The sequence below is a fragment of the Morus notabilis genome, unplaced genomic scaffold, assembly GCF_000414095.1.
Source record: "Morus notabilis unplaced genomic scaffold, ASM41409v2 Scaffold78, whole genome shotgun sequence".
Taxonomy (NCBI): domain Eukaryota; kingdom Viridiplantae; phylum Streptophyta; class Magnoliopsida; order Rosales; family Moraceae; genus Morus; species Morus notabilis.
Genome location: NW_010367622.1, coordinates 2,430,557 through 2,455,593, shown reverse-complemented (window position 1 = coordinate 2,455,593; position 25,037 = coordinate 2,430,557). Strand labels below are relative to the sequence as shown.

Sequence of the window (25,037 nt, the reverse complement as noted above, 5' to 3'; positions counted from 1 at the left end):
AAGAGCGGGAAAAAAAATTTAAGATCGGAAAAGAGCAAGGGAGAGATATATTTTTAAGTGAATATTATGATGGACTATTAAGTATTAAACCATTATTTATATTGTATTATGTAATTTTATATATATTTTTGGGAGAATGTAGTAAATAATAGATTTTTAAAACTAAATTAAGTAAATAGTATATTTTAAGACCTTTTAAAATAAATAGCAGTTTATGTCATTAAAAAACAATTTACGTGGTAAATGAATCATTTATCGTGTACATTATGGTTCATTTACAGCTAATAAAAATATTTTTAACATAAATTTTCTTTTTATGATTGGTATAAGATTTTTTCCACGTAAATTAAGATTTTTTTATGATTTTTTACTACATAAGTTATTTTTTACCATTCGTATTAAAGAATTTACACAGTAAATGATTTATTTACCAATTAAATTGTTATTTGCTTTAAATAGTTCTAAAATCTATTATTTACTTAATTTAGTTTCAAAAATTTTGCTATTTACTACCATTTCTCTTTTTTTCTCATTTGAAAATTTGTATGGTGGAGAAGGCTATTATGTTTCATTAGTAGGAATGTGTTTTTACTGTTTAGATTTATTTTCTAACAATCTCTCTACTACTTGAGCAGTTTTGTGTAGCCCGGACGGACTGTAAATTTTTAATCGTTAAAAAACTAATTTAATGGTGAAAAACAACAATTCTTATCAATAAAATAAAATAACCTTCTCCTCTATAAAAATTCTTTTTTCATTTTGATATGATTTTAACATGTTTCTAAACATGAACTATACTCTTTATAATGGGTCTACTCTAACACTCGTCCATATGCATATTTGTAAATATTAGATCAAATCAAAATTCTAGCAAACAAAACAAAAAATACACAAAAGTTGACATCTGATGTAGATTAAACAGATTAAAAAGAAGAGAATTTTTCGATAATTTAAATTTTTTATTATTACATACGATGAAAATCACATTAATTTAACAGTTAAAAAAATAAAAAATTACTGATAATATATTTTTACATGAATTATTAGAGAAAATCTCTAAAAAGAAAACTTTATACCTGCACCATAATTTTCTCTTAAAAGAAAACTTTATACTTGCACCATAAAATTTTCATTAGAAAAACAAATATAAACATGAGGAGAGGAGGAGGAGCATCTGGGTCGTCGTTGGGGCGTGGGACCCATCAGCAGCTTTGGGTTGGCGTTCTCAAAAGTATAAACGATAAAACTACCCACTCCCATCATTTTGTATTCTCTCTCTCTCCTCTTCCTCTTTCCCCTTCCTTCCACCCTGGCATCCTCGTCCGTACTCTGTCCCTTCTCTCTCTCTCTACATCGATTCCTCCGTACCGGCTACCTCCTCAACCGGTCACCACACGTGTGCTGTCCCGATAGCCTATAGTAGGATTAGGAGTAGTCCCAACTCCTGACCCTCCGCACGTGCCACCTCCCCATACTATTCCTCTCCTCTTCCCTTTCTGTGGTGTGGTGCAACAAATAAAAGTTAGAGAGAGAAAAACTCAATGAGAAAGAAAACCCAACAACAAAGGTTAGAAATAGTGAGTGAGAGATAGAGATAGAGAGATAAAGAGAGAGAAAAAATAATCAAATATAGTTCTGTTCTTGGTCTTTTGGTTCCATGTATTGAAATTCATGATATGGGTTTTGCTTGTTTTCCTTTCTTCTCTCTTTAGTATGTGTGTTTGAGTTGAAAAATCGTTAAAGAGAGAGAGAGAAAAATCTTCAGATCATTTGTTCTTCTTCTGGGTCTCTCTCTATATCTCTCTCTTTCTAAAAGTCTAAACCCCGAAAAGAAAAAAATTCTCATAATCTCAAAACCAAGATGAGGATCCGAAAACGACAGGTGCCGTTTCCACTGTCTTCCCTCTCGCCGGTGCCCATCTCAGATCCCCTCCTCAGCCTCAACCGGCCACCACCGGTTCCGGTTCCGGTGGTGGTGCAACTCCACCCCACGGTCGCCCCTCGAAACGACGCCGTAAACCCAAATGAAAATCCTCCTCAGCCGTCTGATCATCTTGCTGATCATCATCCCCAGCCGATCGGGAAAGGAAGCGCCATGATCAACGGCTGGGAAGAGGAGAAGATGAAGAAGGAGAAAAAGGAAGAAGAAGATCGTTTGGTTAGTGGAAAATAAGCTTTTACTTTCTTTTCTTTTACCGTGTTTTTTTGGTTAATACAAGAGTGCACTTATGTTGAATGTGACCTAAAAAGAGCAAGTGTATTGATTTTGGTTTTAATTATTCTTGATTTATTGCACCCATATGGAGGTCACAAAGAGGAACAAAAGTATGTGCATATATATGTATTATAAATACACATATAATATATATATATATATGTATGGATCGTGTGTATATTTTTAGTGTATTGGGTTTTATTGTTCTTTTTCAGGAGTTGTTGCAAGAGGAAGATAAGAAAGAGGAAGATGGAGAGAAGGGTAATCATATCAGGTAAGAATTAAGGAAAAAGAGAAAAATTAATTTTAATTATAATTACAATTTAAATAGGGAAAAAAAAAAGAGAAAAGTAATTGTGTATATGTTCTTCTCATCTTTCGCGAATGTTTTTCTTGTAGTAAAAAAAAGTAAAAAGAAGGGAGACCCATAACTTGATATATGTATAATTTTAACCCGCACACTAGAAACATTTTTTTTTAATAAAAAAAAGGAGAAATACCAAGAGCAAGTGGAAATACTGTTTTAGGTGTTTTTATATCCAGCTATTCAGCTTTGGCTAGCCACCACCATACCTTCCATCTAATCTAATCTAGTTTTGCTCTTTCTTTTCTTTTTTCTTTTTTCTTTTTTATTTTTTTCGGTCCCTCTCTCACTAATAAAACCTATGCGGTGCACGTTAGCATGGAACACTGGTCCCCAGCTACAATACTACTATTTCTCTCCTTACCGATCTCACTGCATATATTTTTCTCATGATCATTTTGTTTTCACTTGGACTGTAAAAATTTCTTCAATATATATATTTTTGTCGAATATCATATGGGTGCAATTTAATTTGTTGATTTAGCAAGGAAAACATCTTGGGTGCAAAAACCGTTTCTGGGTTTCTTCTGGAATCAAGTACCAATTCCTCTCAAGGTAATTATATATATGAAGGATAAAAAACGATAAAATATTTTTAGACCATAATTACACATACAATATAATATCATTCGTTTTTGGTTGCCATGGTAGTGTTGGGAAGATGGAGCGAAGGAGAGAGAGCGTTTCCGCCGAAGAAGAGAAGAGGGATGGGCTTCGAAAGACCGGATATTATCCATCTCAACAGCTCGAAAGCGGTCAACAAAACAAAGACCAATTCGAGCAACAAGAAATCATGGTGTAGCACTAGCACTTCTCGGAAAAACGACGACGACGAGGACAACGACGTCGATCTCGATCATGATCAAGAGAAAAAAGAACATAGTACTACTACTAGTACTAATAAGGAAACAAAAATGGTCAGCAACAAGAATAAGTCGAGAGGCGGTGCACTAATGGAAGGTTCGAGGTGCAGCCGTGTGAACGGCAGAGGGTGGCGGTGTTGCCAGCAGACCCTCGTCGGGTACTCCCTTTGCGAGCATCATTTAGGGAAGGGGCGGCTGCGGAGCATGACGAGCGTCCGCAGCCGGTCCCTGGCTGCTAAATCAAGTGCTCCTCCGCCACCGCCGCAGGCGCTGCCGAAGCGGGATGATGTTAATCTTGACGACAAAGCTGTTATAAACAAGGTGGGAGATGCTGATGATCAAGGTGTGGCAGAAAACGAAGACTTCAAAGGAAATGATCGCAATGGAGAGGAGATAAAAAATAATAACAAGAAAAGGATGAAGCTTGGGATGGTTAAAGCCCGGTCGATCAGTAGCTTGTTGGGACAAATCAACGGTGCAATTCCAATGGCGGATTTTAGCAAATGATGAGAAGATCAATGGAGGATAACTTTGAACGTGAATGTAAACACTGGTGCAACTTCTCTATATCGAGTCTACATGTGTGTGTGTGTGTGTGTGTGTTGCGTATGATACTTTGATAAGTATGATTATATGCGTTTGATAAAATGACGTGTTTACCGTCATTTTCTTGCTTAATTTGTTTTGTTTAGGTCGATTATTTCCTGTGTTTGTAGTAGTGCTTTTGTTTAATTGTGAGTGGTGTGAATGGGTTTAATTATTAAACTAATGCAGTTTTTTTTGTTTTAATTTTTTGTTTGTTTTAGTACTTGTTAAACACATATGCTTTAGCAACTATGATTGTTTAGTATAATTATAATATAAAGTAAGGGAACTAAGTAGACCCCTAATACGGATTGCTACTACTGTATATCTTTTGACCAACGTTGTTTTTATATATATTCTGTCAGGAACTCAGTTATGATATGGCAGGCGCTTATCATTATTTTGTTTAAGGATTATGTAATATATAGGGTATAAAAAAAAATAATGAAACTATGGATTACATAATTATTATATCAAGTTAATTAGAAAAGTATAAAACTTTAACTGAATTTGATGAAAATTTGATAATTCATAAGTATTTGTATTAGTATTTTTTTTTTTCTTATTCTGAGAATTCTCCTTTGTATCTCGTATATGTGGGAAAAAAAATGGTTAGTACTTCTTTTGCAAAAAAAAAAAAAAAACTTCTATCTATTTCGTTTGTTTCTGCCCTGGGGGAAATTTGAAACATGGTTTATTCTGAAATGAAAATATTTTGATGTCTCATATTATAAGTTCATAGAAGGTGAAGAGTTGTTTTTGGAAGGATAGAAAAGTTGTAGGAGGGGTATAGTTCTAAAGAAATAAACCGCTAATTTCAGACATTTTAGCTTAACATTTATGTTACACCCAATTTTCATTTTAATTTCAGATTTTAAGTAATAACTTTATTTGTAATTGCCGTTGAAAAAAAAACCAAAAAAACAAAAACAAAAACAAAAGAAGATATCCCATTGTCATCTCTTTGGCCATTCTAAAGGATTTTGATATGTCCAACGAATTCATTTCTTTTCTGAAAAAAAAAAAAAATAGAAAGATAAGAAACTAACAAATATAATGCTCCATCCAATGGTAAGCAGGCTGGCTCACTACACATTTAATGTGGCAACAAAAGGCTACAAAAAAATTATTTTTCTTTTTGGAAGTTCTTTTTAAAAAAAAAAAAAAAAAAGTTGCAATGTGGGATTTACAGGGTGTGGTAGTGGGGGCGGTCTTCTTAGCCTGATTAACGATTGAGAGTGAAGGGTGACTATATGTGTTATATGTACATATTACTTATATAAAATGGACGATATATAGCCTAATTTGTTCTGAAAAATGAAAAATATATATTTTTAATTAAATGGAAGCAAGAAAATAAAATATATACCTATGATGTACTTCTCTTTCTATCATTTTCTAGACATGGATATGACAAACTCTTTAATGTTCAATCGTTTCACATATAAGAGAAAAGATGGTCTTTATGCAACTAAATTGTGTGTTTCCTTATGTTAAAGAAAACAAAACTAAATTTTGGGTTTTTAATTTTATATTTTCTGTTTTCACATCCAAAGGGAGCTAATTACTTTCCTTAAACTCTTTGTTATTATACTGGAGACGAGATTCTTTTCCAAGGTTTTATTTTTTTTTAGAACAAGTACCACATATGGTTTGTGCCTATTGCCTACTATGCCAATAACAGCCATCTCAAAAAATACCTGAAATAGGGTAAAGATTTAGAAAATCGCCGGTTTGATACCACATTTTTTTAAAAAAAAAAAAAAAAAAAAAAAAAAAAAAAAAAAATTCCCAGAGGTGAAAGGGAAAAGAAGGAAGAAAAACAAAAAAAGAAAGACTAATTAAGGACCACGTAGAGTATATACAAACAATGCAAATGTACGACGAATAAACTATCAAGTTAAGATCACCTTCCGGCTAGATATGTTATTAGCCAGCAAAGTTCCATTTGTAATTAACATTACTGAATTTGCCTGGTAGTTTGTAACTTTTTCTGGCTTATTCTACTGTTATCTAGCTAGCGAGGTTATTATTTTGTGAATTAATTTATATGCTTAATTTAATTTATAGTACCTCAAACACAGTTAGCACGTACTCCCCTATAGCTTGTATTCCCTTAATCCTTCGTGAATGTGTGCTCGATAGTGATCAAAGTAGATTTTTATAGACTAAATATTTTATGGAGCCAATAATATATAGGTCCTACTTAAAAGAATTATAGTTTACTATTTTTAAATAGGTCCTACTCAAAGGACTAGTTTATTGTCTATAAACTTTTTTATTTTTTGCTAGTACTAGAAACTTTCTTTATTCCCTACGTACACACACATGTATTAGAGCTACTATATATATATATATATATATATATATATATATATATATATATATATATATATATCTTCTTCCCGATATACATAACTAATGTTCTTAATTTCTAGCTATCAAAAAATAAAATAAAATAATGTTGATGATACAAGCACCTTAGCGGCCGTTTAGTAGATATACCATTACAAGAACTTGTCATCTAACACCTAGCAAGTATCACAACAACTAGTTCAATTAGAATTGTAAGTTGTCAAATAGGTTTTTTTAGGAGGCGAAAATGGTGGTGGAGGTGTTGAATGGGATGTTCTATAAATGGGAAGTGGAGTTTGTCAAGGATCGTGTGGATCTTGTTACTAGTGGTTTTCAATCTTATTCTTTTAATTGGGTAAGGATGGTCAATAATTTCTTTTGCTCATAACTTGAGTCGATAGGCTTTTATATCTCTCGTCTGTTTGTCGAGAAATGTTTTTTGTACACCTTTTGATTTATTTTCTTATACCCCCCAAACCAATAAAAAAAACGAAAAAAAACAAAAAAACAAAAAAACAAAGAATTGTAGTTGGATAAAACGTATGGTATGCCCTCCAAAAAGGGGAAAAACGACAAATAATGGAACATGTATTTAGTAGTTTTTTCATGTCTTTTTACGCTATAACATGTGGTATGATCATCAATTGCAAAATCAACAGTTTCATAGAGACCCAAATTAAGGTAATTAATAAGAAAAACGAATGCTTTATTGCTTTATATTTAAGCATTTTTCCCAAGTGAGCATTGATGCTATGTAAATTATTTACCAAAATTGATCCTATGTAATTAAATTATTCCACTTTTCTTTGGAATAATATTCGGTGGAGATCCATGTCAAAGAGCCAATACGTGAATTCCTTACATATCGAAAAAGAAAGGAAAACAAAGCAACAACATCCAATTTAGCCAACAAAGCATTTAGTTTGCCATTATTTTTAAGTAGTTTAAAACAAGACTAATTGTTCACCGAAATTTACTTGACTTAAGCTCCATTTAGGTTGGTTATCATAGTAATCAACTTAAAGTTAATGTTAAGATTGTTTCGAGCCTAATGTTTGTTATGGGAGAGAATAATTATAGCAAAGAATGTTTTTAAAGCATTCATGAAATATAAAGCTTTTTGGCAACAAGTGTCATATGCTTATTTGGCTCTTATAATTTGCGAAATTTGCAAGTCAAGTTTTCTTAATCTAACTTCCTTCTACACAATATGATATCTTTTCATTCTTTTCCCTTTCAGTTTTCCTTTTTTTTCCTCACAATCTGATACGTGGGCATCGTATAGAAACCATTGTTTGGCTTGCTTATTAACAATAGTATATATGAGCAATCCTATTTGTCTCCATAAATCTTAACATCACGATTTCTGTCACTCTTTTTTTCACACTATGTATTTATCATGTAACATGTAGATTCTACTATCTCATTTTCTATGTTAGTAAAGTCTACGTATCATACAGTAAATATAAAGAGTGATAAAGAGAATAATAAAAAAGTAATATTAACATTTTTCATAAATTAAAATTCTGATACTCATATAAAATGGGTCTTACTAAATAGATAGGTGTGACCTACCTTTATGCGGGTAATTGGATACCATTTTTAATTATATATATTTGTTTGTGTACAAACCTTAACCTAAAAGAGAGAAAAAGTAGTAAGACGTGAGATGTTTTCACAAGCTCCAAAAAGAACCAGTCAACATCAATAGTTTAAGAGGTCCCAACCTGTAGGAAAAGTCTAACTAGGCTAGCTAGCAACTACTAGCAGTATATATGTACCACTTAAAACAAGATTAATTAAAGCAGTAATTGTTTGGACATCCACTTCTAAACAACTTTATTCAGAAGAAAACCTCTATGCAACTTTATTCAAGAAGTTAAGGAATAATCTTTCCACGAGAATTTTTCGATAGGGTACGAAAAGATATTGATACATCATATATATTGATGGGTTTTTTAATCATATTTTTTATTAAATTCCATTACTTTTCTGTATTTTTTTATTTATAATATAGTTTTGATTTAATCTAAAGGTTCAAAATAAGTTATAGTTCTACTATAGGATTCTCCTAATCATTAATGCACATATATATATATATATATATTATTGTTTCTTAGTGGGTCCTATTAGTAGTACATTGTTGAAATTATAATTTGTTTACATTGTTGAAATTGTAATTTGTTTACATACGTCGACATTTCAGTAGTACTATTTCTACCTATATTTCATGTTAGACAACAGTAATCATAATACTAAATTAATTATTGATGCCGAAAACAAAGATTCTTAAAATATTTTTCAAAGAAAATTATATATCGTTGCAAAATAAACCTCAAAACATGATTCTTTTTCATTAGCGGAATGGAGCTCCATGATAAAAACATGGTTTGATTTGATTGCTTTCTAACATTATTGTATTGTTTTTAAGTCCAAAAGTCATGCCTCACTACTACTGAAAAATTTATGGAGATTTTTTCTTTTATTTTTTTTCTTTCCCTCAGATATCTTAATTAAATGATCACCTAAAGTGCGAAAAAAAGATTCTAGGTGAAAGGATAAAATTCTATGTGATAATTGAGGTTGCACCAACGCTTAGCTAGCTCCCTATTGGCCCACTAAAATAATTCCCATATCTTCAGTGCTTTTCAATTATATATATATATATATATATATCCAACGCGTGTGTGTATAACAAGGTTTCTCCTTTTTATTTTTGTTTTCTTCTCCTTATTCTTTTCCTCTCCTTTCCCTTCAAAAACACTGATCAATTGGTATTCATGCTTCAGGAAGTTTAAAACTCAGTCCTGTAATATTTTCCTCAATATTTTTGTGGTTTGGATATATACAACAAAATACACACACACATTAACACACACACACACACACACACACATATATATATATATATATATATATAAGTACACACACATACAAATGTCGCTCTTCCTCTGCCTGGACCATCCAAATTTATGTGATAAAAGAGAGATTCTTCATGGTGAGATGGAGACCTCCATAGCCAAATCCTTTTCCAAACAAAGCGAAAGATTAATGCTCTTTACCATCTGATTCGAAACCCCTTTGTCAAATTAAGGGGGGAAAAGAATGTTACAAGGCAAGTATCAAAACCAAGGAAAAGGAAAGTCCAATAAATTAGAATAGTAATATTAATAAATACAATGATATTCAACTATGGATAAAAGATGGTATTTTGAAATTAATTGCAAAGCCACATATAAAAAAAATGGTTTTTAGTACTAATTAATTAGTATTATATGTTGACAGTACTAATCTCAAAACAATGAAGAATATGTTGCGTTAATTTAACTCTAAATTACACTACAACACTCGTGAGGATCTCGTAACAATTTATAAGAGTTAATCTTAAATCCTATTCTTAGTCTCTAAATTATAAGACAAATTTTATTTTAATTCTTGAGTTTTATGACGTCAAAATTCCATCTATGAGATACAGAAGGTAGTTTTGTATCTATCTGACTCGACAGAAAAGGGAGAAAAAACACTATGATCATGTTTTCATTTTTCACGTTTTCTGAGAAAAAAAATAGAAACGTTTCCAAAACAGAGTTTGGCTCAATAAAGATAAAAAACAGAAATGAAAACAATTTTTTAGTTTAGTGTAAAATGAAAGAGAAATGAAAAATGACTTTAGTCGTTTTTCATTTTTTTGTTTTCGTTTTCTCCACTCTCGAGCAGATAGAGAGAAAGAGAGACGTTAATGGATTTTTTTACACTGAAAATAATCTCTTAATAAAACTACCAAACGCATTTTCAAAAATAATTTATGTCTGAGATTGAAAATATTTTCATTTTCATTTTTATATAAAAAAATCATTTTGGAATGAATTCCAAACGTGCCCTATGTTTTTTAATAGAGATTAATTTTATAATTTTTACAAGTTAGGGCATAACTACATATAAACAAATAAGTCATGTCATTTTCTGCTGGGATTTTAACAAATAGATGGGAATGACAATTAGTTTAGAATAACTTTAGTAATAAGTACTCATTTTAAGCCGTTTTAAAAGTCACGTACTAAAATAACAATTAATTTAAAATAACTTTAGTAATTTAAGTATTTATTTTAAGACGTTTTAAAAGTCATGTATTAAAATGAAATTCTATATGATAAGGTTTTTTTTTTTTTTTTTTTGCTGAAATTATATATGATTAGGTTAAAGGTGATAGCTCAGTAGTATTTTAATTGTACGGATACGAGATGAAGTACTTTTCTTTTATAGTCGGCACCATAAAAGGAGTGGATAATAAAAAAGAAAAAGAAAAACAGTTGAGGCATGAGACTTGAATTGATTCACAAGGGGAAAGGTTTGATGTGGTTGGCCAGGATCACCACCAGTGTCAACATTTTTGAGACATGGTAGGGCCACAACTCTACCCATTGTGGGCAACCTTAGCCCAATATCATAGGCCACAACAGTAGCCTCGAGGGCCTGCCCACTTAGCTTTCAAACTTTTTATCGGAAAATATTTTAGTCACCAAACAATATTAAAAAAAAAAAAAAAAAGAGAAGAAGGTTAGGGACACTAATCTTAAATCTTAATTTTTTTTTTTACTGTTATGTGGTATGTCACTTGTCTTTTTTTATTAGTAAGCATTTAAAATATTATCACGTCAATTAATAATAAGTTATTATATCTAGTAATAAAAGACGACAACTCTATATCATATAAGTTAGTACAAAATAGTGGTATAAAATAGTTGAGATTAGAGTTAGTATCCCATAAAACTATTTTTAGAAATAAAAAAATCATAAATCCCATCATTATTTGGAATCTGAATGGAAATATAGAGCAATGCTAAAGGTACAAGGTAAAGTTAAAATTACACTTTTTTTTTTGGTACCGATTGGGCTCTTCATGCATGTGACCAACGAGATTCTCATAAATTGAGTAAGAATAACTTTAACCATATTAGTCATTTAAATTTTTATATTTTTAGCTAAAATAAATAATGATTTAGTTTTCTTTTTCTTTTTGTCTCCACTCCATCAGTTGGCTAAATAGTTGACTATTTTAGAGAATGACTTTCACACTAATAAATATAGCTAGCATGAAAAGGTTATCATTTAATTTTTTTATATTGTTTTATTCTTTCAACCATAATAAATGTAAAGATTCTTTTTTAAATTCAATAAAATTATTTATATTTTAAATTTAATAAATATTAAAATATTTTATATTTAGTTAAAATAGGAAGTATGGTTGGTTTGTGATTGCTAGTTAAATTAACTTTCTAGCCATTTTAGTTAAAATTTAACTAAAATTTAAAGAGTTCCCATAGAGATGTTCTAATATTGAATCATAACTATTTGGCTTGTGAGAGAAATTCAACACTTTAACCCCATCAAAAATTAATTAATGTTGATTAGATATTCTAAAAATATTCTCAAATGATTTTTAATTATAGGCCACAACTCAAGATTTCTCATATAGAGAAGAGTACATGATTTGTCATAATTTTTTGTACAGATTTACTATTTATATCATTCTAAATAATTTAGTGTTATGATGGTCTTTTATTTTTTTATTAATTAAATGATAATTATTTATTTTAAGTAGAGTGACATAAATAATATTTGTTTTACCATCTTTAGTAGTATTTCTAGTTTTTTTCCCTTTTCATACACCAACCCACTAAAAAATAAACCCTATGTCATTAAACTTGATATTTTGTCTAATTTTTGCCACTTGCCACGGTATATTTTCTATATTGAATAGAAGTTCCTCTTTTTATACATTTTGTTTTGTACATGCGAAAGTACGTATAGAATAGAAAAGGGCTCCTTTTTCCTAATTAAGATTAAAGGGTAATTATGTACACTTGATATTTTTAGAAGTATTAAAGCAATTAGCAATAAAAGTTTTCTGGCCGGCACAAGGTACAAACAATATTAATTAGAAATGTCGGCCTTAGAAAGGTGGAGGCTTACTCATATAGCTCGCCAGGCTGTTGCACCATCACACAAATATATCTATATATATATATATATATATAGATATAGATATCTATGTGTGTGTGTGCGTGTGTGTTTTGGAAAGCAAACATCACACAAATATTAACGTCGCAACAAAAAATGTCAAATGGATGAACATCACAATCATTTGATGTTTGGATTCACGTTACCCACAGGTTTAACACACACATTAGCTAGGACTTATTCCATTAGTTAGCTGTCCTTATTGTATGTACACAAATAAATATTTTATAGTTTTCAATTTGGTATAGTACATAATGTCTTAAGCTATATAGCCTCATGTATCCTCTCATGTATCCTTATCGTTGAAGGGTAGGGTCCTTTAACAAACCTTCTTATTAGTGTGCAGAGCCTTTGATAACATTTTAAAGGATATGCTAACATTGTTCATTCCCTACTTTTAATTATCGAGTAAAAAGAAAAAACTATATGAAAATATACTAGAATATATATATATACACACACATATATGCATATAGTGGTGGAACTTCGGGCGATGGGCGTGCCTGAAGCCTGAAAATTTTCGGGTTTGGCGGGTAGGCACTTCTCGCCGCCCGTCCACGTAAATTTCCCGGGCTCGGGCAGCCCAAGAAAAAAAACATTCCCCGCAACCCGCCGCCAGTGGGGTGACCGTGACCGCCGGCTGCCGCTTTTTTTTTAAAATTTTTCCACCGTACCCGAAAGCCCGAATACCCAAAAAACGGCTAGTTTTTTGAATTTTTATGCCCGACCCGAACTCGAACCAAATATTTTTTGACCATTAGCCCGATCTGCCTGACCCGATCCATCAGCCGTTTTGCCCGACTCTAATGGCTCTATTTTTTACCGTTGCTTGAGAAACCCGAAGCCCGACCCGACCCGCCGAGTTGAAGTTACCATTGGAGCCGAATTTTTTAGGGAAAAAAATCTTTTTTTCAAGCCAAAAAATTCCCTATAAATACCCCCCTCCCCCAACCATTTTCCTCACCCAAAAACTCTCATCCTCTCTTAATTTCTCTCAATATCTCTCAAATCTCTCTTAATCTTTCTCAAATCTCTCTTAATCTCTCTAAAATCTCTCTCGATCTCTCTTATTTTTCATAATGGATTCTTCCGGTTATGGTGGTGATATTCCCGTTGATGCCCAATTCAACATTGAAGAAGGACAATTTTTTACTAATATTTTTCAAACTCATAAATCGTAAACACCAGAAAGAGTTGCTGAGGAAACTGCAAATCCGAGCCGTGGTGGACGTCGTGGTCGTAATGATGGTGAGCGTGGAGGAGAGGCAAATGCAAGTGCTAGTGCAAGTGTTACAAGTTCTAAGAAAAAATGCAAGTGCACCTCAACAGTTTGTTAGCACTTCAATCCATTCGAGGAGGTCGATAATGACAATAATATTAAATACATAGCTCAATGCAAATATTGTGGTGATAAATTACAAGGTAACACTATTCACGGCACAACACACTTGAGAAGACACTTCGAAAAGTCTCTTCAAAAGTAAGGAGGCGGACCCGATCTCTACCAAACACAATTATCATTTGACTGTCAAATTAGCGGTCTAAGCACTTGAAAATACGATCCGCAAGTCGATCGTATGGAAATGGCATGATTTGTAGCCACATTAGATCAGCCACTTAGTTTTACCGAACAAAGGAATTGACATCGTTATATTAAAATTATACATAATCCTAATGCACAATTTTTTTCAAGAACTACTCTTAGGAAAGATGCATTAAAATTATATAAACACAAAAGGGAAGCATTAATCAACCTTTTACACTCTACTAGTGGTTGCGTTGCGTTAACGGCAGATATTTGGTCCGCCGTTGCCAACAAAGTTTATTTAGCTGTAACCGGACTTTATTTTAAAGGTTTTGATTTACATAAGAGAATATTAGGTTTTAAATGTGTTCTAAGATCACATACCGCTAATTTAATATATAATATAATTTTATATGTCATTGATGAATATAGTTTAAGGGATAAAGTAATGGCTATACATTAGATAATGCTACTGCAAATACTAAAGCAATAGAACTTTTTAAAAATGATTTAAGTTTATTCGGTAATAATGATATATTTCACCAATATTGTGCATGTCATGTAATTAATTTAATAGTAAAATCCGGTTTAAAATTAATGTCAGGTCATATTAAAAGAATTAGAGATAACATTGCATGGATTCAAGGTAGTAATCAAAGAATACAAGATTGGTTTAGGTTTCTACAAGCATGTAATTAAAATCCTAGAGCATTAGCCTTAGATATATCCGTAAGATGGAACTCCACTTATATAGTGCTTGAACAATGCATCCCCTATAAAGATGTTATAACAAACTATGTTAGTGCAAAATTAAGAACATGATTTATAGACGAAACTGATTGGCAAATTGCCGAACTCTTGTATAACTTCTTAGGTAGATTTCACAAAATTACTTTAAAATTTAGTGGAACATATTACCCAACATCACCATTAGCGTTTGGAGAACTTTTAAGAATTGCTATTTTATTTAGTGAATTTAGGACACACAAGGTTTTAGGAGTTCCTATCGCTTCTATGGAAAAGAAGTTTAAAAAATATCGGGTTGAATTACTAATGTTGTATGGTTTCAGTATTATTTTTTATCATAGATTAAAATTAGAAGGTTTATAAAGTGGATTGAAAAACTTAGGTGACTTTTTAGATATCGATTGTTCTAACCAATTTCTAATTATAAAGGGAACAATATTATCTCTCTATAGCTCTTATGAAAGTAGGTTTAGAAACTCACCCCGTGTAGAACAACCGCAACAACGAGATGACAATCCACATTTATTCTTGAATGTTTTCGGGTTGAAGTTGAAGAAGAAGAAGACGACGACGACGACTCAAGGTCAAGAAGAATCTGGGAGTGGATCTTCATCAAGAGGTGGCGGCAACAACAGCGACTTCAACGAGTTAATGGCGTACCTAAGTGAGGGCTTAGTAGTCGACAATAGTAAAATGTTTGATTTGGTTCAGTGGTGGAGGGCACGAGCATTAACTTGGCCGATCCTAACTCAACTAGCAATAGATATTTTTTCGATTCCAGTTTCCACTGTTTCATCCGAACAAGCTTCAATACAACCGGCCGAATACTTGAGGAACGTAGAAACGCATTGCAACAGGACATTGTTGAAGCTTTGGTGTACATTAAGGATTGGGATCGTTCCGACCAACACTTACACGATATAATTTCGCCGGCAAGTAAAGAATGGATCGATGAATTTAATAGATTAACTATTAATTTTGAAGACGATCCTTCAGCTTCAAATTAAATTCTATTATTGTAATTTGTAAATATTTATTTACTTTGTACAGTGTTATTGTAATCTTGTATAGACTTTGTAAGTTCGTAAAATTTATAATTCGTCCCAGAATGATTGCACTCCTTTTTCCTTACCAAGTTTTTATCCCAATTGGATTTTTCTTAATAAGATTTTTAATGAGACAATCATGAATTATAAATTCAAAAATTAATAAATAAATAATTTTTTTATATAGTTCGTGTGCATTTCAAATTTCAAATTGCAATCTCTCTGATAATTTTTGTATAATGTTTACAATAAATAACTTAAAAATTATTTATATACATACCATATACAATTAATAAACAAAATTATATATAATATATATAATAGTATATAAATATATCAAAAATATTAAAAAAATTAGGTCGGGCACCTCGGGCGGGCTCGGGCAGCCAAAACTTGCCCGAAGCCCGTCCAAAGGCTTGCTCGGGTCGGGTCGTGCAACCCAAAAATTCAACCTCGAGTGGGTTCGGTCATCGGGTAAAAATTCAGAATTTTCGGTGATCACGGGTGGCCCGTCCAATGTTTCAGCACTATATGCATATATACAGGTATGATTTTAATAGTTTTTCTAATATTTATCTTTCAATGAGTATTATTATTTAACTGTAAGATATTGATTTGATGGTTGTAATAAATTTGATAGTTGACTAAAAAAATATATGTTAATTAATAATATCAAATTTCTATATTTGATGATAAGGATTTTTTATACGAACACCCCCTCAACTTTTTAAATTTGGCAATTTAGTCCTTATTCTCTTTTTCATGACAATTGGCCACTTCAACTTTTAAATCTTTGCAATCAAGGTCCATTCGAAGACAATGTCTATTTTTTTTATGATTCTTATTATGTGACACGTACGAGATCATTTGTTGAGGGCAGCAAAGGTCATTTTTCATCATATTTATTCGATTTCAGAGTCATCTAATGTGTTCGAACACAATCAACTTTAGTAAACAATTCTTAATTTTCAAGAATTATTGTTCTCAACAAATGCTCAAAGGGTGAGAAATGACCTTTATTTAATGCTTTAAGAGACGCTGACATGGGCGTCACGTGATTAGAGTCATTAAAAAAAAACATATGCTTTTTTCAATTGGACTTTAATCGTAAAAACTTTTAAGTTGAAAGGACCAATTGTTAAGTTGCTAAATTTAAAAAATTAGAAAGATATCCATATAAAAAAGCCTGATGTAACTACCAATAAAAAACGTGACCTTTAAAAACTTTTACTTATTAAATCCTAATAGTAATAAAAAAGAAAGAATATATTAGTCATGAACTTGCCAGAAAGATGATTGTGTGATGGTTATGATCTGTTATTAATTCCTACTTTGTAAACAAAATTATTGCTGGGAAATAAATACATGTCATAAAAAGTATTCCTGGCTAATGGCTTTAATATCGATGACGATGGTTCGACAATGAAATCATGTGACTTGTACGACTAATATTAAAGTAGCGCAGCTGTAAATAACTAGTCATTTGAAGTTATGAGCTAGTCATGAACAAATTAGGAAACAGGAAAAAAAAAAAAAGGAGTATTGTGCATATAAATAAGTTCTTGGGACATTCTTTTGGCCTATAGTCTATAGATATGCGAATAGGCAATATGCAAAATGTCAGCTATTAATTATTAAGAGAATATATTGAATTTCGGTTGAGCTAGCTAGGATTATATTTATACATATATTAGAAATATCAACCGTGTTGGCTCCGATCCAGCCCGTTTAAATTGAGTCTACACATGTCTCGTGTTGTGTTTTGATCATATCATTTATTTATAAGAAATTTTAACGAATATCTCTTAAAATAATACCATTAAGGATTTTTGAGTTTCAACATTAACTTATTGAATTTTGCCTTATTAGAGTAATTAATTTGTCAAATTATTATTGATAATTTGATAGATATCGCCGGCGGCGGGATTAATTTGACATATTATTGTTAAAAATTTGATAAATTATTATCTATAATTTGATAAATTATTATCAAGTGAGTAGCCTATCACAATAAAAGAATATAACTTTAAAAAAATATGTTTAAGGGTCAAGTTTTATAATTTTCTCTTTATTTACCGTGTCATGTTATGTCTGGCCCATTTAATTTTTATGGTGTCAAGCCCGGCTCACAGCCCATTTATTTGTAAGCTATACCTTAACGTGCTTGGGCAGTGCTTATGTCCATACCTATACTCGTGCTTTTTGTCACGCTTTTATATATCATGCTCTTAATGTGATGTTTGTGGTGCAAAATAGTAAATTACATCAAATAAAAGAAAATCAACGTTGAACATAATGAAAACATTAAAATCTTAAAAAAATTATTAATTAAAAAAATTTTCTCATTAAAAACTTTACCTAGTTTGATTAAAAAATATTTACCCAGCAAAACCCACGGGATAAATATTGATAAAGAAATAAGAATACAATTATAAGTTATATAAAGAAATACATAATAAAAAAAGTAGTTTTATACATCATATTCACAAAATGGGCTCCTACATGCTTTTAACGTGTTTGTGCCTGTGCTCGTGCAGTGCCCTTAACGTGTTGTCCTCTTAACGTGTTTCGTGTCAAAAAGTTGCGCCAAACACGACCCATTTAATAAACGGAATGACCTAAATTCATTTAATAATTGTGTCTTTTCGTGCCGTTCTCATTTTTTAATGTGTTGTGCTCATACCGACCTACTAAGCCCAGCCTGTTTTGACATCTTTAATATATATATATATATATATATATATATATTATTGAATATATGCTAATCAGTGGGTTTATAAACCCATGGGTCCAGTGCTCTTGCAAACCAATTTTGTAAGGGTAAGTTCCTAATAATCAATATCAAAGTCAGTCCACCATGTCACTCTTCAAGTCAAAATAGTTATCTTTATGCATTGCTGAAGCTTGTTACGGATGGGGCAACCCTAAAGAGAGCTGCTACGTTCATGTGTGTGTATACACACACACGCATAAATATATGTGTGTGTGTGTGTATATATATATATATATATATACCTGCATTGTCAATTGGCTAGTTGAGCAGTTAAGGCTTTGGTTTTCTTGTTTTGTTTTGTGTTTTTTTTTTTTTTTTTTTTTTTCATTTTTGTTTTAAGCACATTTAAGGCATTAGTTAGTAAACCATAAATCAGAATTTGTATTTCCATCAAGCTGTAAGTACTGAACTACTGACTGGTTGGCATATATAAACCTCTATCGATAAAGGTTGGCGTGGTCTTTGCATTGCATGTGTGTTCTGTAAGAATTAATTATAAGGAAGTCATTAGCTTCTATGAGCAAAATATGGAAAATCCCTTACTTTGGGTGACTCTTTTTTTTTTTTTTTTTTTAGAGTTATTACTTAGTATGTCGATGTTCACTTGTTTTTGTTTATCTTCAAAAGACCTGACCTCTTGACCCCTCATATAAGGTGTTCTTGGGTTGTGAGGATCCTTTGAGTCTAGCTGCTAGTTTTTGTTTGGTGTTTGTCTTTTTTTTTTCTTTTTTTTTTTTTTGGTTGGCCATGCGTGACCCAGCCTGCTTGTTGTTCGTTTTGGTAGTCTTTGCTCCTCTATGAAATACTTCTCAAAAAAAAAAAAAAAAAAAGACAGGATAATTACTTGGAATAGACCCTTGCATGATTCTCTAGTATATATGGGATAAAATCATTTTGGTAATCTCTAATATAACAAAACATCTCACCGGTATCCTCACTTTTTAATAATATTAAAACGGTATCTTCAAATTTTAATTTTTAAGAAACAATTTTTTGGTAACCTAAGCTCTATTTTTAATACGCGAATGGCCACCGTGCTCTTACAAGTATTTTTTTCATATCTAGTTTCTTTTTATTTCATTTAATATTTTCCCAAACTACACTTTGGTAGAGCTAGTCAAACCGTGTACATGCGAGCTGTGGCTATTAAATTTGGATATAATTAACGTTTTCTTGAATATAGTATAATTAAATGAATTTCAACCGGGCAGAATACTTCAAAGTAGATCAGATTGCACATAGAGGGGCGCCCTTAGAACTTTTTATAGAAGTAACTTACATGTTTTGATAATTCTTGCTGTCCTACCTCCCCGCCATTTTCTGTCTATGGATAATTGTCCATTTCTCGTTCACATCATGAGTTGGAATAAAACAAGAAAAATGCTTAGGGCACCACTAATACTGTTAAATACTATCACTATTAAAAGGTAGGTCCCAGCTGTAGACCTCATGCCGTGCAATTCATTTTTTATTAGTTAGTAGTGCTCAACACTACTGGTACCTTATAATATTGTTTATAAAATGAATCAGATAGTCATAAAGACAGAATTTATGTGCACAAAGATGTTCCTACTTATATTGAGAGTGACCCCCGGAGAGAAATTTTTCCTTGCAAAACGCGGACATAAAATAATTGAGTTACACACACATAGTATTATTCTCATATATAAATATATGTTATGAATTTTTTTACAATATATCACACACTATGTACCCAAACTTTATGCTAAACTTGTAACACATACAATTGACAGTAGATAGTAGTAAACATGGTTATGAAAGAGCTCCCAAATCCGATTACAAACTTTAAGTTCCACCATCCGCAAGTATCAGATCCTTCCGTTAACATTCTTTAAGAATCTGCAAGACCCCAACTCTAATCTTAACATTTTAATACCAATCGACAAAACTGTGAGTTATCAGTAGCAAACGTTTAAAATTTTTTTTTTTTTCTAATTAATATTAAAAGACTGCATGTACCACTCGCTGCCATATGAGTTAATTTAAAAAATTGGGATCCCTTACATTACTCATTTGTTTTACGTAGCGAAACAGAAGCGAAATAGGATCTTCTGCCAACTTGAACCACTGGACCTATCCTGCATATATACAAGAAAATAAGGGCAGTGGTTTTAGTGAAATTTTAACTCAAAATGTTTTAGTGGAAACCAAAATCAAAGAAGAAGGAGAAAGTGTGATCTTATTATATAAAATTTAGAAACATACAGAAGCAGAACACACAAAACCCACAACAAATCCACCATAAGGACCTTTAGAGGAGGTAACACTGTGGTGTTATAAAAAATTTAGTTGATGAATATAAAAATGATTTGAAACCACTGTACTTACTGTATCTGATCTACTGATCTGATTAGCAATAGCTGATTTGCCTTTGGTTTCATTGGCTGATTTGCTCTTCTTGCCCTTGAATTTGGCTAATTCCTCCCTTGTAAGAGTGTCACTTCTGACAAGGAATGCTTCTTTCATCAGCTTCTCATCTCTCCCCATACTAAGGGAATAAATAAGGCCCGTCCCTTTATTACAATAACTTAGTTGTTTCTGATCTTGTCTAAAATCACTAAATTTCAAATTGGATATCTGATCAGTATTTTTATAGCTATTAATTGTCCCTTCAACTTCAGGACCACTTCCTTTTGCACCTTGATCATCATTGGCTTCAGTCCTTGCCTTGTTCTTGGGGTCATAACTTGAATAAGACTTCGCCAAATCTATCGAGAAGTACGCATCACTGAATTGGAAACTCGGGATCGTGCTCATATCTTCAGAGACTGCAGCAGGTAGTGGACTTTGGTGTAGAAATGGCTTCCCTGGATTTGGAGAAGTGTTACCAGTCTCTGCTTCAGTTTGATCAAGTGGACCAACACTGCAGTGGGTACTTTTTACATTTAGATTTTGTTTAGGACTATGTAGCCTAAAAACTGCATTTCTCTCAATAAGTTCTTGGTCATTGACACTCTCCTCATTGTGGCAGAGAAGTGCCTGAGTTACCAACTGCATTACTCCATCACCTTCACTACTGTGATCCGATGATCTGCGAATGCCTCGAGAATTTTTCGAAGAAGAATATGTACTCTCCCCATTCAAAGTGTTGGGAAAAGATTGCGTTCTTCGGTTAGAGATAGCACACAGGAGATGGGTATCGAATTCACAAATCTGACACCTATAAAGCCACCCATTGTAGCTCGGTTTGCTGCATATGTCACAGCTGAAGTTGTAAGGAGGCGAAAACGTGAGTTTGAGTTGGTGTGTGTGAGATGAAACCGAAACCGAAAGGGGCAGTGCCGAGCACAACACATGATAACAAAGGCTGCATTCGGAACAACTGTAGTAGAAGCCATTGACATGATCTCCACAAGCCTCGCATTTCAAGGTTTCGATAGAAGAGGAAGGTGAGATTTGGAGGGTCAAATGGTGAGTTGGATGGGCAGGGTGCTCTGTTTTTTGGGGCATGTTGTGACACACGTTGTGTAGGAAAAATGGACAAGTTTTGCAGGTGTAATAGTCTTTGTTACCTGATGATATATTGAGCCTGCAAGCGGCACATAAGATGTTTGCTTTGGGAGGTGAATTTGTTTGTTTCAATGGATGTTCATGGCTAAAGTGACAAAAGCTAAGCTTCTTCTCTATTGATCTTCTTTCCATTGCTTTTGTTCCTCCAACAATCTGATGATCTCCCAAGTATGATTTTCTTCCCTTTTCGGAATTTGTTAACTGATCCAACTCTCAAAAGTAATTTGGTCATACGACACTTGAAAAAATATTTTTCACTTTTGAGGCTTTCCAAGGGCTAAAATTGAAAAGACATAGTGTGGATAGAATTTAATTCTTGACAGATGGAGTCTTGTAACAAATGCTCACATTTGGCCGGCACATACAACCCAATAACTAGTACAGAAACTGACCCTTTTGAGCAGGCAATAGTTTTCTCGCCAAAGATGACCTTTTTTTTTCACTATTCCCTCTAGCTGATCATGAATTTCTTAAAAGTTCAGTTAAACCCAACTTTTTTTTTTCTTTTTCTATCTGAAAATTTTGAAGAAAGAAGTTTGTAGTACTGAGAAGACTTTTCATTGTTTTCATTGTTGGGGTGAGTAATTATATTGTTTTCCTTGAATAAGATTTATCATTAATAGGAATAACTATCTTGTAGTTGCCCTGAAAACAAGCCTGGTAAAATCCGCCATAGATGACAGTCATATATATATATATATATATGTATATATATATATTGATTGTTTACTAACTCTAGAATCTAGATAATTCTTTTAAGGATAGGCTTTGTATTCTCCATCTCTAATTTAGCTGTTATTTCATGGATTCAGTTGAATGGTATATATTTAATGCATTTGCCAACTGTCTTACAGCTTATAACGATCTTTATTATTATTATTATTTTTATTATTATTGTTTATTTATTGGAATTTTTGTTGAGAATTTGATTTGCATTTCAAAAGGAGGAGGCAATACGTTATTAAAGTGGTTCCTAATTATGCTTGTTGAAAATAAGAATTGGCTTTATTTGTGTTGATCTTATTTTATTAATTTCAGTGTGATTTTTATTTCTATTTTAAAGAAAGATACTGAAAAATTAAAATTTATGTTCCTGGTATAATAAGACCAATTGCAGTTGGTCAAATGTTAAAAATCCCAAGTTTGTACACTATGGACTTCAAAATCAAATGTGTTAAACTTGGTCTTTATTTTCTTCTTTTATCATGAAAGCATTAATATATCATAATTAGAGAATAAATTTTAATTATTTCATAATGTCATTCTCGTGATATCACTAACTGTGGAATGAAACTCTGAAAAGTGTAAGTTCAAGTGGCAATTACAAAAGCAATTTCATTGCGTTGACTTTGTCATACATCCCAAGTCAAACTTCTGACTTTGTAAATTCAAAACATGTACTCACTAGGGGGGAGAGTTGCCTTTGGGTGGGCGTTCTGGGTTTGATTCCATTTGTAATCTTTATTTCTTATTTACAAGATGACGCATGCTATAATATCTATTTTGTTGAAAAACAAAAAAATAAAAATAAAAGATAAAAAAAAAAAACCCGGGAATAATACTTCAATATTCCAAGATTTTTATGAAGGAATCATTTTTGTGGAGATACAAAAACATATCTCTTTCTCTCTCAATGACCTTTTAATTTATAATTCAAACAAGCTCACATGATTTCTTTTTTTTGTTTTGTTTTTGAATTTGAAGTGCGGATTCGAACATTAAATCTTATTAGACGGGTGTGGTTGCCTGCAACTATAATGATTTTTGATTAGTTGAAGAAAAATAAAAATCAAATTATAAAAGTTATAAGATGTATGGATGAGTGGATGGATCTTCATCAGCAAGAACGATATATAACATCATGAAGAAATCCTTTAATGCAATATTCATTCTTCTTGTTTTGTTTTGTTTTTTCTATGTTTTTTTGTTTTTTTTTTTTTTTTTTGCCTAAATTTGATGCATTATTTTTGGTGATCATCCATTGGTGCATTTGAGATATGTCTTGTACTTTTGACACAACGGCATGCATTTTTCATCAGAGGTCTCTTCTGTTGTTCATGTGTTAATCAAAACGACATCTCCTAGAAAATTTAAAAACGACATGTCATTTGTTGTTTAAAATTTTGCTGTTGTTAAAACTGAAACGCTTTCAAAAAAAAAAAAAATAATGGAAACGACATAATGTATAACGTTAAGTTTCTTGTCGTTACACTGAAACGACGACAAGTTTTCCTTTTAAGTGTTTGATGCCTCTCAAGTCTCTAGTAAAACACAGCGTTTCGTGTTATAAGTATTTTATAGAAGTTTACTGTAAACATGATATTATCCCAAGAGAAAAAACATTAAAAAAAAACGATATTAATGTTTTTATTGTAAGAGGTCTATGTCGTTCACTCACATGTAGTTTACATGTTTATTTGTGTGTGTTTGGAACCATTTTTAAAACGGTTTTCACGTATTTTGAGTAGCAAAAAATGAAAATGAACGTTTTTAAAACGGTTTTCACGTATTTTGAGTAGCAAAAAATGAAAATAAAAACGAAACGATGTTTGTTTATCAAATATTTTGAAAACGAAAATAGTGAGAATAATTTGTGTGAAACAATTAGAAAACAGTTAAAAATTATTTTCACTATCTTTTTCATTTTTCTGTACTTATTAATAATATTATAATATATTAATTAATAAATACGATTTTATTTTTCTATTATACTCAAAACAATCTATTAAAAAATCAACCAAATACAATTTCAGAATCGGTCTCAGAATGATTCTCAAAACAATCTCATTTTTACTTTTTATTAAAAATAAAATCATTTTAAAATCATTTCCAAGCGCACCTTTTGTTTTTTTTGTTTTTTTGTTTTCATGTTCTTTGCTCCTAAAATAAAGTGATTTGTTGTTTTCTTTTGAAAGATTACTCTCTAATTGCTATAATTACAACTAAGCAACTACATAATATTAATATTATTATTGTTGTCGTTGTTGTTGCTGTTTTTTACGTTGTCGCTAT

At 31.7% G+C, this 25,037-nt stretch overlaps 2 protein-coding genes across 2 annotated transcripts; one reads left to right on the top strand and one right to left on the bottom strand.

Moving 5' to 3' along the window:
* The first annotated feature begins 1,618 nt into the window (after positions 1-1,618).
* Positions 1,619-4,188, top strand: LOC21410624. Its single transcript, XM_010113064.2, has 4 exons — positions 1,619-2,158; positions 2,431-2,489; positions 3,064-3,134; positions 3,231-4,188. The coding sequence occupies exons 1-4, from the start codon at positions 1,862-1,864 to the stop codon at positions 3,947-3,949; spliced, it is 1,146 nt and encodes a 381-aa protein (XP_010111366.1). The 5' UTR covers positions 1,619-1,861; the 3' UTR covers positions 3,950-4,188.
* Positions 4,189-20,533: 16,345 nt separating this feature from the next.
* LOC21410623 lies at positions 20,534-21,965 on the bottom strand. Its single transcript, XM_010113063.2, has 2 exons — positions 20,844-21,965; positions 20,534-20,593 (listed from the first exon to the last, which is right to left on the bottom strand). The coding sequence occupies exons 1-2, from the start codon at positions 21,963-21,965 to the stop codon at positions 20,534-20,536; spliced, it is 1,182 nt and encodes a 393-aa protein (XP_010111365.2).
* Between the last annotated feature and the right edge of the window lie 3,072 nt (positions 21,966-25,037).